Here is a 12,311-nt window from a genome sequence, read left to right as displayed (position 1 = left end):
TGTTGCTGCCTTTCCTTTACACTAAAGCAAGTGCTGGGACCCGAACATGTGACCGGACCAGAGCAGCTTTAGAATAGGCAAGTATAGAGATCTTATTTTGTACAGCGTAGTTAGAATAGTCTTAGAATGGGGGTAAAAAGGAACACAAGGGGGGCGCCAGACTAAGTGTAGAAATGAATAGTAATAGGTTTATTAAAAGCCAATTGGCAACTTGCATTAAAAGAGATATGAAAGCATATCTATCAACGGCCATGGTAGCTGGTTAGCCCAGCAGACTCCACAGCTCTTGATACACAGATATCAGGTTATATCTCCTTTTTATGTAAGATGCCAATTGGCCTTTAATAAGACCCATTACTTATCATTGCTACACTTAGTCCAGCGCCCCCTTGTGTTCCTTCTTATTTTTACTCTGCTTTTAGTCTGCTTCACTCTGTGGCAGGGATATGCAAACTGTGGCCCTCCAGATGTTGCAGAACTACAAGTCCCATGAGGCATAACAAGATTCTGACAGCCACAAGCATGACACCCAGAGGCAGAGGCATGATGGGACTTGTAGTTATGCAACAGCTGGAGGGCCACAGTTTGCATATCCCTGCTCTATGGGGAGCTCCTGCTATTGTTGCAGAGATTTCTCATACATTTTTTGGACGTTTTATAAACGAACTATTATGACCTGTTACACATGGTCTTTGGACATTGTTTCTTATGGTTTTTCATTATCTGGACACTATTGTCTTTCCAGCACCATTCCTTTCCCATTAAAATAGGATAGGAGAAGGTTTAGGCTGAAATTCCACTTTAAATACTCCATATTTACTATGATCCTCAGCTCCATCTAGTGGCCACAATGGGGTATTTTCCCAAACCACTCTTTTTATGAATGAGTATTCAACCTGGAGAGAAAATAGCTCAATACAATTTGATTTTGCCCCCATTTGCACAGAACAAAATATACATGCACTTTTGAATAGCTCTGCAATTTTGTTTTTTTTTTTATAAACATACCCCAAAGTAAAGCAAGTATGCATACATACAAGCACTATTTCATTTTTTTTTTTTTAACAAGTAATGAACACGCACTATTTACCAAGCAATTTCAGAGTGTGTGCATTAAAAAAAAAAAAAATCTATACCTTTAGTTCTGCTTAAAAAAAAAAAAAGGCTAGTAAACCCAAATTAAAACAATTCACACCTAAATAGTTTTCTCCCATCATTCGCTACCGATATCATTTCTTCAGGGTACAAGAGATTTCACATACAATGCGAAATACACCGAGAAAATCATTGTGCTTTGACATATAGAATTACAAAATCTCATTAAGACTTTATTTAAAAATGATGTTCTCACGGTCCTACAAATCGATACGGACAATAAATTTGTTGGTACATAACCCAGCTCATTACAATGTGTGCCATTGCTTGTATATCATACTATGTGAGCTCTTCCTGGCATGACACCCCTACACAACACAGACTTGTATTTTGTATAAATAATAATAAAATTGTGGCTTTTTCCTACAAATTGGCGTCGCGGCGCCCTTTTCGGTACTTCAGAAATTTTAATGCGGAAATTGTGCCTTGGACAGCAAATAAAACAAATTTACAAAACAGGATTCAGTAGCGACAAAATCTTACAAAAGTAGACCAGGAAACCGTCAAGAATTTTGAAAAAAATATATAGATTTTTTTTTTCTTTTTTAATTTTTTTTTTTTGGGGGGGCCTTTCAAATGAAAGAACAATGACAAGTGCATCACTAATAAGTTATCACAGTGCAAAACTGACATTCAAAAAGTGTTATAGAAAATTGCCTCCTTTGTGAAAAGAATGAGACAAAACCATTCTTATGGGGGGGGGGGGGGGGTCATACCGATTGTACTAGACTGACATCCAGATAGAGTGAAGCCTTATCATGTACTCAAAGTGCTTTCTATAGAAGGATCTGTGACCACAGGAATGAGCGACTCATTAGCATGACTTAGGTCTGTCCTTGGGTTGTGTTTCAATGCCGACCATTTGGCCAATGAGTCACATCCAAGACACTTTAAAAAATTTTTTTAAAAAAAGTATTTGTTAGCAGCAGGGATATAGTACAAAAAAAAGTACGCCTTTCTTTCCTCCCAAGAAAACACGGCCAACACTAATGCAGAAGCGTGGTACACAATGGCAATTATTCAGTGTCAGGTAATACAGAACAACAATTCAATACAAACACTTTTCCCAACATTCCCTTATTTAAAAAAAAAAAATAATAATAAAAAAAAAAAAAAAAAGAGGGATCCACACACCCATCCATACTATTTTTAAGGCTATGTCCATTTTGATGACCTTCAGTCAGCCGGATCTGTGCCATTTTAACAGCTCCCATTGGTTGTACACCAACGTATTAAATTTTGAAAAAGGATAATATTATAAAAGTCTAAATGTAAACCCAGCATCTTCTGAGAAATATAATTTAGGCATTTTCCCAAGGAATGTACAACTGCCCTCAAAAAAAAACCTTACGACTTGCTCTTAGTATCCCTCAGTTGTTTCTGTAAAGAGATATGTACCAACTATGGAGACATCAAACGTGTCTCCAATACTCCGCTAATCAACACTTTGCCATTAGGAGACATCAAGTACAAAGAGAAGGTATAAAACATGGATGAAGGACCCTAACTGGCTACACAACCCGTAATGATCACCGCTTCTTTGCAATTAAGATGCCAGCTCTCCCTTTTTTTCAATTTTCACACTGCAAAAAGTTTTGTAATGAACTGAGAAAGTTGAGTACGGTCCCCAACAGGCAGTAGGAGTGGGGTGCACATACCCCTCCCGAAAATGTGCTAAACTAAGACCTTTAAAAACAAAGACAATACTTCAGGATTCCAAAAACAGATTGTCAACTGTTCATTAGAAATTCTCTTTTTATCCAAAAGGCACAAGGGCATGTAATATTGCCAAGTTTTTATTGTTTTATTTTATTTTTAACCAACTGTTTCCAATCTCCAATCCTCCTCCTCTTAAAAATCTTCTGAGTTTACCAGAAGGCCGTGTTCGGGAACAGTCTTTGGCGCGGCATGAGCTTTGCTGGCGTGGAATTTTCTCCAGTAGTGATTGGGTGCAACCAAAATTTTCCATGGCTTTTTATTTTTTTATTTTTTGTTTAAGTTTACAGCATGGCAAAGTCTTAGACCTAGTTTTAACAAATTAATAATAAAATACATCATTTGTACCTTCATCCAGTGAAGAGTAAATCCTCAAAATAGATATTCCCTTAAAGTGCCCAGAACAAAAAGAACAAAAAAAAAAAAAAAAAAGAAGAGAGACGGTAATCTTCGACCAGTAAAGAGTAAGTGAAATGGCTTGGGTCAACAAGCTGCTGGAAATAATTTAACCCCACCTGGGTCCACATGGGAGTCCAATATTGTGAAGGATGAAAAGTCTGGCCTTCATTTGGAACCCAAGCATGTCCAAGCTACACTGAAGCATCTGAACTATGGGCGATCCAGTTGCAATACATTTTCTTTATTTTTAATTGTCCATGGTTGGGAAGCTCCAGCCACCAGCTGTCTACCCTCAAGACATCTACTGATATGCAAGAAAGAACCGAAGTCTTCGTTACAAGGCCAATAAAGTTGGAGAGTTCAAGGAATCAGAAGATTGGTCACCGCTGCTACTGCTTCGACGGTGAGCTTTAGAGCAGGACTCGGAAGGAGAGGTCGAAGATTCCTGATCCAGTACACTTGGGTAGGTGAATACGAGATTGGCAGTGTTAGGAGTGCTTGGAGGCGTAGTAGACATGACCACCGGCGTGTTGAGAGGCTCCTCGTTGAAGAAGTTTGCTCCGATGTTGATTGGCTTAATCACGGACCTCTGAGACTTGTCATTGGTGGTGACTAAGGACACACCGATATCTTCTTCGACCGGTTCCTGTTTGATGACTACCCTGTTGCCCATCAATGAGCGGACTGGGTGGGAGTTGTGGATGGCGCTCGTCCTCTCTTCTGGATGAATCTTACACATGGGCGAGTGGGCGACGAGCATAAACTCCAGTTTGTCTTTTTCCTTCTGCAGTTCGGCAATTTCTTTCTGCAGACCAGACTTCTCTTGTTCCAGTTTTTCTGTTTCCTAGAAGGAGAAAAGAGTTTAGGTCAAATTAGGAACTTTCAAAAGGACGGAGTCATGATCACATTTATACTGCATTATATAATTGGCCATCTTAACCTCCTTCGGAGGAGAATTCCAAAGTCTGAAAACATTTCTCTTCAAGTTAATTACAGAACAAAACATAGGCTGGTTTATTGCCCCACTGAAGACTTTCCACCCCCTGGCCAGCCCCAACCAAGCTGTCCCAGCTCCTCCCAACTGCCCCCTGCTGGCCAGGCAGGGAACCGGGATTCAGCCAGTGAGTAGAGAGTACCCAGAGCGGAGCTTCAGCCTTGAATGAGGTTCAGGAGGAGGACAGGAAAAGGGAAAGAGTGGGAACAAGGCCGAGTCGCTGAACCATGGGCCTCTGGTTTGTACTTGCCCCCTGGGCTGAAAGTTGCCTGTCTGCCCCTGTCGTTACACTAAGGTAGGACTGCAGAAACCCCTTCCCTTTGCTCTTCTCCATAATGTAGGGGAGAAGTTTTCTTTGGAGAAATAGGCAAGGCTGATAACATTGCAGGGAGCCCATGAAATTAAAAGCTTGCAGGATTTCTGGAAGGATAAACTGGTATTCTTCCACTTAAAATAGATATAGCAAAACAGTTCCAACTGTTTAATTAACTACGAAAAAGTGAGCAAAGAAAAAGTTAATTGTTTTGGCTTTCGTATCCTTCAACCCCTTGATGATAAGCGTACGCCCATATGCGCCCTCACTGAAGTTGGTCTTCTTCCTTGCATATGTGCATACCTGTGTCTGTGCTGGGAGTGTGCTTCCAGCGCACAGACCAAGCTGTCGCCAACATCTCTGGGTCTCATGATCAGGAATCAGGAAGACTATAATAGCCTGTGATTGGCTATCACAGTGATCAGTAACTATACAACCAGCCCTTGTGTTCCTTCTCCTCTTAAATAGAGAAAAGATACATTGTATAACAAAAAAAAAAATGTTGTAATACATTGTATCTTTCTCCTCGCTACAGGATAAGTATATCAACAAAAAAAGTGTGTTAAAAAAAACCAAAGAATTAAAATAGTAAAGCGTTGGAAACTTTCAGAGTGCCACATCCGAAAAAATCACAAAGAGAAAAAATTGTCAGGTGGAAGATAAAGGGGATATCCCTCCTAAACAACCACCTACAGATGGCGGACTTTATCAGCACAACACAGGACTCAAATGAAAAATGAACAGTTTATTGTAGTCATTATAAAAACAAAACATCCATTAAAATGATTGGGATATAACCCCTAATCCTTATAAAAGCATACAGACAGTACCCATAACTGGATAGGAAAGCAAATAATCCAATAAGTAATTACTATACAAATAAAATAATTAGTATATTTAGCTTCAATTGATATAACCACAGCCCTGATGAAGCAACTCCATTATGAAATGTGTTGATGCTATCTGGATCTGGCAGGGCCATCTTACCGAATAGGCACGTGACCCAGCCCCAGCCCCAGCCAAACATTTGTCCCGATTCCCGTGTGCATCCCACTGCCGAACTTAGCAGGTGGCAAGAGCCTGTCGGCCCTGCACTGCTGTCAGGCCACTTGGGCCGTGGAGAGGGAGCCAACAACTGCAGGAATGCCTGTCCGCCTCCATGGGAACAGGCACACAGAGGACATTCGAGTCTGACTCCCATCCCTGTGTGTGTTCACCGGACCAAGCTGCCGAAATTAGAAGCTGTCATTAGCCTGGCACTGCTGTACCAATAAATATCACCTTATCAATAATTTGCATATTTATTCTCGTGGGTGATTGTGTAGGAGGGGCCCCAGTACACTGCATTGCCCGGGGGGCCTATAATGCTCTTAAGATGGCGCTGGGATCTGGAGAAGCCCATTCTACTATCATTTGTTGCATATGCATATAGTAATTACTTATTGGATTATATGCTTCCCTATCCAGTTATAGGTGGATATTTCTCCTTTCTTCCACCTCACAATTTTTCTCTGAATATCTTAAATAAAGATAAAATAGCTGGATCAAGGTTTGATCTATAGCAGTGCTGGCGAACCTTTGCACCCCAGATGTTTTCGCACTACATTTCCCATGATGCTCATGCAATCTGCAGTGTAGTTGAGCATTGTGGGAAATATAGTTCCAAAACATCTGAGGTGCCAAGGTTCGCCATCACTGATCTATAGGTTAGGGTCAAGGTTTTTGGCTTAAAAAAAGTTGCTCATGCCCCCTCCACAGCCCAGATCTCCAGTGAGCAAGGGGGGGGGGGGGGCAGAAAGCAGGAGAAGGCTCTCTTCTCATGGAACTGTAAGAACTGAGCGATTGGCAGTGTTTGATTGCTCGTTTCTTAGTCTTAGAGTAAGTGGGGGACAGATGCCGCATCCACCTAGGTAAGTATGATCCTCTAAACAAAAAAAATATACTTCTCTTTTAAAGTGTGTGTGTGTGAGGGGGGGGGGTCTTCAAATGCAACTGCTTAAAGGTGGGAACACATTTTAAAGGCAAGAAAGTATTGGCCTTCCCCATTGGGTTTATTGAATTAGAACAATGCTGGCGTACAAAGCACATAGCGAGCGTACGCACGGTCACTTTATTGGAAACTCAAAGCTGGTCAGATTGGCTGCCTATCACTTTTTTTCCCTCAATATAAAGGCCAGCTGCGATTTGGCCTCGGCTCCTCTCTTCAGTATTCTGGAGAAGATGTGATGAAACTGGAAACCTTTGTGACCAATTTCATCACCTCCATCGGCAACGCAAAAAGGAAACAGATAGTGCCGACATACCGCCTGAAGTTTGTCCGTTAACTCTCGCCTCCTGTTGCGACACTTTGCGGCTGCCAGTTTATTCCTTTCTCTCCGGACCCTTCGCTTTTCCTCTTCCTCTGGTGACAGCTGCAGAAAAAGAAAAAAAAATGGAAAAAAAATAAATGAACGCGTTGTCTTTTGTGGTCAGAACAAAAAAAACAAAAAAAAAAAAGGCCACAGAGTTGTTGGCTCTGCTGGTTTTCTGGAATTGTGTAAGGCCATGGAGTGCGCTCAGCAGACCTCGGGGAGCACAGACGCTTTCTGCGGTTAGAACAGAACAGTTTCACAACTCTCCTTATCAGTTGTAATCCTGCCAGTGCCGACGTCATAAGGAAGCACGCCACACATTACTAGATACAAGTTAGACTCTGGGCTGCCAGCACTAGGCCTAAATTCCAGGTTGTAGGAGAAGACTTAATCAAGGTTTAGGAATGCCTATAAGAGCAGCTGTGCAGCTTCCACCCATTACCCGCAGAGTATCAGATTTTGGGAATCCAATATCATAGGAGGTACAAGTATTCTCCTAATGGGGACATGGGTTCAGGTGACAACGATATAAGAGGGGGATTATCTCTTCCACAAGCAGTCATATCAGCAGGGAGCATCGATAGTTTAAAAAAACTATTAGATGGGCACCTTAAAGACCACAACATACAGGGGTATACAATGTACAACATACAGGGGTATACAATGTACAACATACAGGGGTATACAATGTACAACATACAGGGGTATACAATGTACAACATACAGGGAGTATACAATGTAAAATATACAGGGGTATACAATGTACAACATACAGGGGTATACAATGTACAACATACAGGGGTATACAATGTACAACATACAGGGGGTATACAATGTACAACATACAGGGGTATACAATGTACAACATACAGGGGTATACAATGTACAACATACAGGGGTATACAATGTACGGTTAACAACAAACACACACACACATCATAGGTTGAATTGGATGGACTGAAGTCTTTTTTCGACCTCACAAACTATGTAACTATGTAACTTTGGTATGTATTGTGTGCCCAGGACTGCAAGAGAAATCTCCCTAATGGGACACTTCTTCTAAGAGAAAACCATAACATTTTTGATTTTCCATCACTTGTCTGGCAGTAGACAACGGGGACAAAAATAAGGGGTAAATCTTTGGTTGCAAACATTGTCAAACCGCAGCACACAGTGCCAAGTTCCTCGTTCTTGTTGGTACTTTAGAAGAAAGGAACATAATACTCTGCACTAGGCTGCTCCAGTTGCCCAAAAGGGCCCTCATCAGCAGCATTGGTCATTATCCACCATAGAGCACATTGCCAAGTTCCTTGTTCTTGTAGCTACTCTAGAAGAAAGGAACATATTTTCCTCAGTTTGGCAGCTCCAGAAGCCCAAGAGGGCCACCAGCATCTTCCTTGGGTCAGGATCCCCATATAATAAGGATCTACAACGATATAAGAGGGGGATTATCTTGACTTTGGTAAGAATTGTGTGCCCAGGACTGCAAGTAAAGAGAAATCTCCCCAATGGGACACTTCTTCTAAGAAACAACCATAACATTTTTGATTTTCCATCACTTATCTGGCAGTAGACAACTGGGACAAAAATAAGGGGTAAATCTTTGGTGGCAAACATTGTCAAACGGCAGCACACAGTGCCAAGTTCCTCGTTCTTGTTGGTACTTTAGAAGAAAGGAACATAATACTCTCCACTAGGCTGCTCCAGTTGCCCAAAAGGGCCCTCACCAGCAGCATTGGTCATTATCCACCATAGCACACATTGCCACGTTCCTTGTTCCTGTAGCTACTCTAGAAGAAAGGAACATATTTTCCTTAGTTTGGCAGCTCCAGAAGCCCAAGAGTGCCACCAGCATCTTCCTTGGGTCAGGATCCCTATATAATAAGGATCTATGACCAAATCAATTCCTGGGTCCAAACTCCACAAACAAAAGCCAAGGCACCGCGGGTCCTCCAAATTCACCCGTTTTAAAATAGTATTGGAGGGAAACGGCACAGGAGGACTCATGAATGTAAAGTTTCAGCAACTGGTGGTTGCAGAAGGCCTCTGTTCTTCTTATGTGGAGCAATAAATACCCAACAGAGTTTCTAACCTTTCTATACTCTACCTAAAACCGAATGGAGAAAAAAGGTTTGGGTTTGGCCTAGAGAAAAAACTTATAAAAGCAAAATTAAGTGGATAGGGGAAAGTAAGCTGCCTGATACCCTACATATAATTCACAATGTACCTGTCTTACCTGCTCATCCCTCCTCCTCCTGCCCACGGTGGTGCCGATGGTCTTGATGACACCCGGTCGCTGGAGGGTGGCGTGCCCGCCCACTGATGTCAGGTTTGGCATATGGTGTCCATAAGGGTGCGGTCGCCCGTATGGGTTGGACATGGAGGTGATGACTGTCGGCTGCACCATCCACTGCAAGTCCTGGCTAGTGGTGATGGCGTTAATGGTTGGGATAAAGGCACTGCTGGAACCTGGCATTTCGTTCCGGTATTTCTGTGGGGAGAGAGTGGAAAAAGTCAGAAAATCGCAAAGGGAAAAAACTGCAGATCAAACACGGGCACAATATAAGTATTTGTGTAACTAGGACAGGAATGAACCCCAAAAGAACATCTGGTGGAGGAATCTCACCACTGGAACTCTGGAGAGATAAAAGAAGCCTGCCATTCATTGTACCGAATTTTGCCCATAACCGAACTCATCATTCTGGGTGAACAAGTGGCAAACATGTGAAACTTGCCTGTACCCAAACAAAGCCATCCAGCCTATTATAGCCTGGTGACCCAAAGTTCTGCCCTCTGTCTAAATATAGAGGTGATCTCACAGTTTCCTCCTCAGCACCTGGCTGAACATTAAGGCGAATCTAAGGATTGGACCCGCCAGAATATACAATAGGAGCAATGGCTGCCGACGACATCACCAGCCTTCGCAACGCAGCAACTGAGCCTCATCAGCTGAAAAGCAATTCTGGCACACAACGGATTGTTCTTGACATTGTAGGCAGGGCTGCTGTTAGAAATTATGGGGCCCCATACAGCTTACCTGACGGGGCCCCTGCAACCACACCTTGACCCCACCTCTGACCCCATCTGGGAACAAAAGGTTTGTTGCTGTTTACACAAGCGTGCGGGGCCAACGTGTGCATTCACACATGTGCATAAGCACAAAAGAGTGGGGGCAGTTTAAATTTATTTTTAATTTTATTTTATTAAAAATTTAAAAAATTCACACTGTATCTTTAATGTTATTTTTTTCATTCTTTTTTTGCATGCTTGTTGCTGTCTACACATGTGTGCGGGGCCAACGTGTGCATTCACAATTGCGCATAAGCACAAAAGAGCGGGGGCAGTGTACATTTTTTTTACATTTTATTTTATTAAAAATGTAAAAAATTCACACTGTATCTTTTTTTTTTCCCCCCTTTCTTTTTTTGCTTTTACAAGGTGGAAACAAAATGCAGGTTTTTTGCTGTTTACACATGCGTTTGGGGCCAACGTGTGCGTTCACAATTGCACATAAGCACAAAAGAGCGGGAGCAGTTTAAATTTATTTTTCATTTTATTTTATTAAAAATGTAAAAGATTCGCACTGTAGCTTTCTTTTTTTCTCTCTCTCTTTTCTTTGCTTTTACAAGGGATGCATAACATCCTTTGTGATAGCATGGGGGCCATAACAGGTCCTCTTTATAGAGAGATGTGGGGTCTTTAAGACCCCATATCTGTCCTCTGGCCTCCAAAGCATCCGATTAAACCAAGATGGGTTAGATCTGATGCTTTTTCAAGCCGGTAATGACTTGTTTAAGTCAGACCAAAACTGGAAGCAAAATCCTTGTTGCTTCCGGTTTCTGACGTCACACAGTGGGAGGAATGACATCCGTCCCTCTCTCTGTGTCCCGAATGCTACTAGTCACATGTTAAAGGCAGGAGTGGGACCCCCTTCCACTGCCTGTATAAGTAATCCAGGGGCTTTTTAGCCACTAGGATTACATTTACTTTGTGCAGAATCGCTGGGGCTAAAAAATGATATCACCCTTCCAATCTAGTGATGTACTGGTATGTCGCTGGACAGGAAGTGGTTTGAAGGGGATTGGTTTGGGGGTGGTAAAAATGCAGCTCCGCTGCACGTTTACTGCTCCCCCAACTGAAGTGTAAAGAAGGGAGAGGGAGACAGCGAGAGGGAGAGGAAGACAGGGAGAGGGAGACAGCGAGAGGGAGAGGAAGAGGAAGACGAAGACAGCGAGAGGGAGAGGAAGAGGAAGACAGCGAGAGGAAGAGGAAGACAGGGACAGGGAGACAGCGAGAGGGAGACAGCGAGAGGGAGACAGCGAGAGGGAGAGGGAGACAGCGAGAGGGAGACAGCGAGAGGGAGACAGCGAGAGGGAGACAGTGAGAGGGAGACAGGCAGAGACAGCGAGAGGAAGACAGCGAGAGGGAGACAGCGAGAGGGAGACAGCGAGACGGAGAGGGAGACAGCGAGAGGGAGACAGCGAGAGGAAGACAGCGAGAGGGAGACAGGCAGAGACAGCGAGAGGAAGACAGCGAGAGGGAGACCGCGAGAGGAAGACAGCGAGAGGGAGAGGGAGACAGCGAGAGGGAGACAGCGAGAGGGAGAGGGAGACAGCAAGAGGGAGACAGCGAGAGGGAGAGGGAGACAGCGAGAGGGAGACAGCGAGAGGAAGACAGCGAGAGGGAGAAGGAGACAGCGAGAGGGAGACAGCGAGAGGAAGACAGCGAGAGGGAGAAGGAGACAGCGAGAGGGAGAGGGAGACAGCGAGAGGGAGAGGGAGACAGCGAGAGGGAGACAGGCAGAGACAGCGAGAGGAAGACAGCGAGAGGGAGAAGGAGACAGCGAGAGGGAGACAGCGAGAGGAAGACAGCGAGAGGGAGAAGGAGACAGTGAGAGGGAGACAGCTAGAGGAAGACAGCGAGAGGGAGAGGGAGACAGCGAGAGGGAGAAGGAGACAGTGAGAGGGAGAGGGAGACAGCTTGAGGAAGACAGCGAGAGGGAGAGGGAGACAGCGAGAGGGAGACAGCGAGAGGGAGAAGGAGACAGCGAGAGGGAGAGGGAGACAGCGAGAGGAAGACAGCGAGAGGGAGACAGCGAGAGGGAGACAGCGAGAGGGAGAAGGAGACAGCGAGAGGGAGACAGCGAGAGGGAGAAGGAGACAGCGAGAGGGAGACAGGCAGAGACAGCGAGAGGGAGACAGCGAGAGGGAGAGGGAGACAGGCAGAGACAGCGAGAGGGAGACAGGCAGAGACAGCAAGAGGGAGAAGAAGACAGCGAGAGGGAGAGGGAGACAGGCAGAGACAGCAAGAGGGAAAGGGTGACAGCGAGAGGGAGACAATGACAGCGAGAAGCGACAGTGAGAGGAGACAGTGAGAGGAGACA

General features: G+C 44.0%; 1 protein-coding gene across 3 annotated transcripts in view; it reads right to left on the bottom strand.

Annotated features, from left to right (window-relative positions):
- Nucleotides 1–3,147: 3,147 nt before the first annotated feature.
- FOSL2 (FOS like 2, AP-1 transcription factor subunit) overlaps nt 3,148–12,311 on the bottom strand; it is a 34,446-nt gene continuing 25,282 nt past the window's right edge. For 2 of the 3 annotated variants that reach the window (XM_082249506.1, XM_082249504.1), the window contains exons 2-4: nt 9,156–9,419; nt 6,881–6,988; nt 3,148–4,114 (exon numbers count right to left, since the gene is read on the bottom strand). In XM_082249506.1, the coding sequence (XP_082105632.1) occupies nt 3,605–4,114; nt 6,881–6,988; nt 9,156–9,404 (867 nt within the window). In that variant the 5' untranslated portion in view covers nt 9,405–9,419 and the 3' untranslated portion in view covers nt 3,148–3,604. The remainder of the gene's footprint in view (nt 4,115–6,880; nt 6,989–9,155; nt 9,420–12,311) is intronic. The other variant, XM_082249505.1, reaches the window with a different exon arrangement.

Source organism: Pelophylax lessonae, assembly GCF_965119305.1.
Source record: "Pelophylax lessonae genome assembly, chromosome: 3".
NCBI classification, from domain to species: Eukaryota; Metazoa; Chordata; class Amphibia; order Anura; family Ranidae; genus Pelophylax; species Pelophylax lessonae.
The sequence above is the reverse complement of the archived record's forward strand: the minus strand, read 5'-3'. Positions and strand labels throughout refer to the sequence as shown.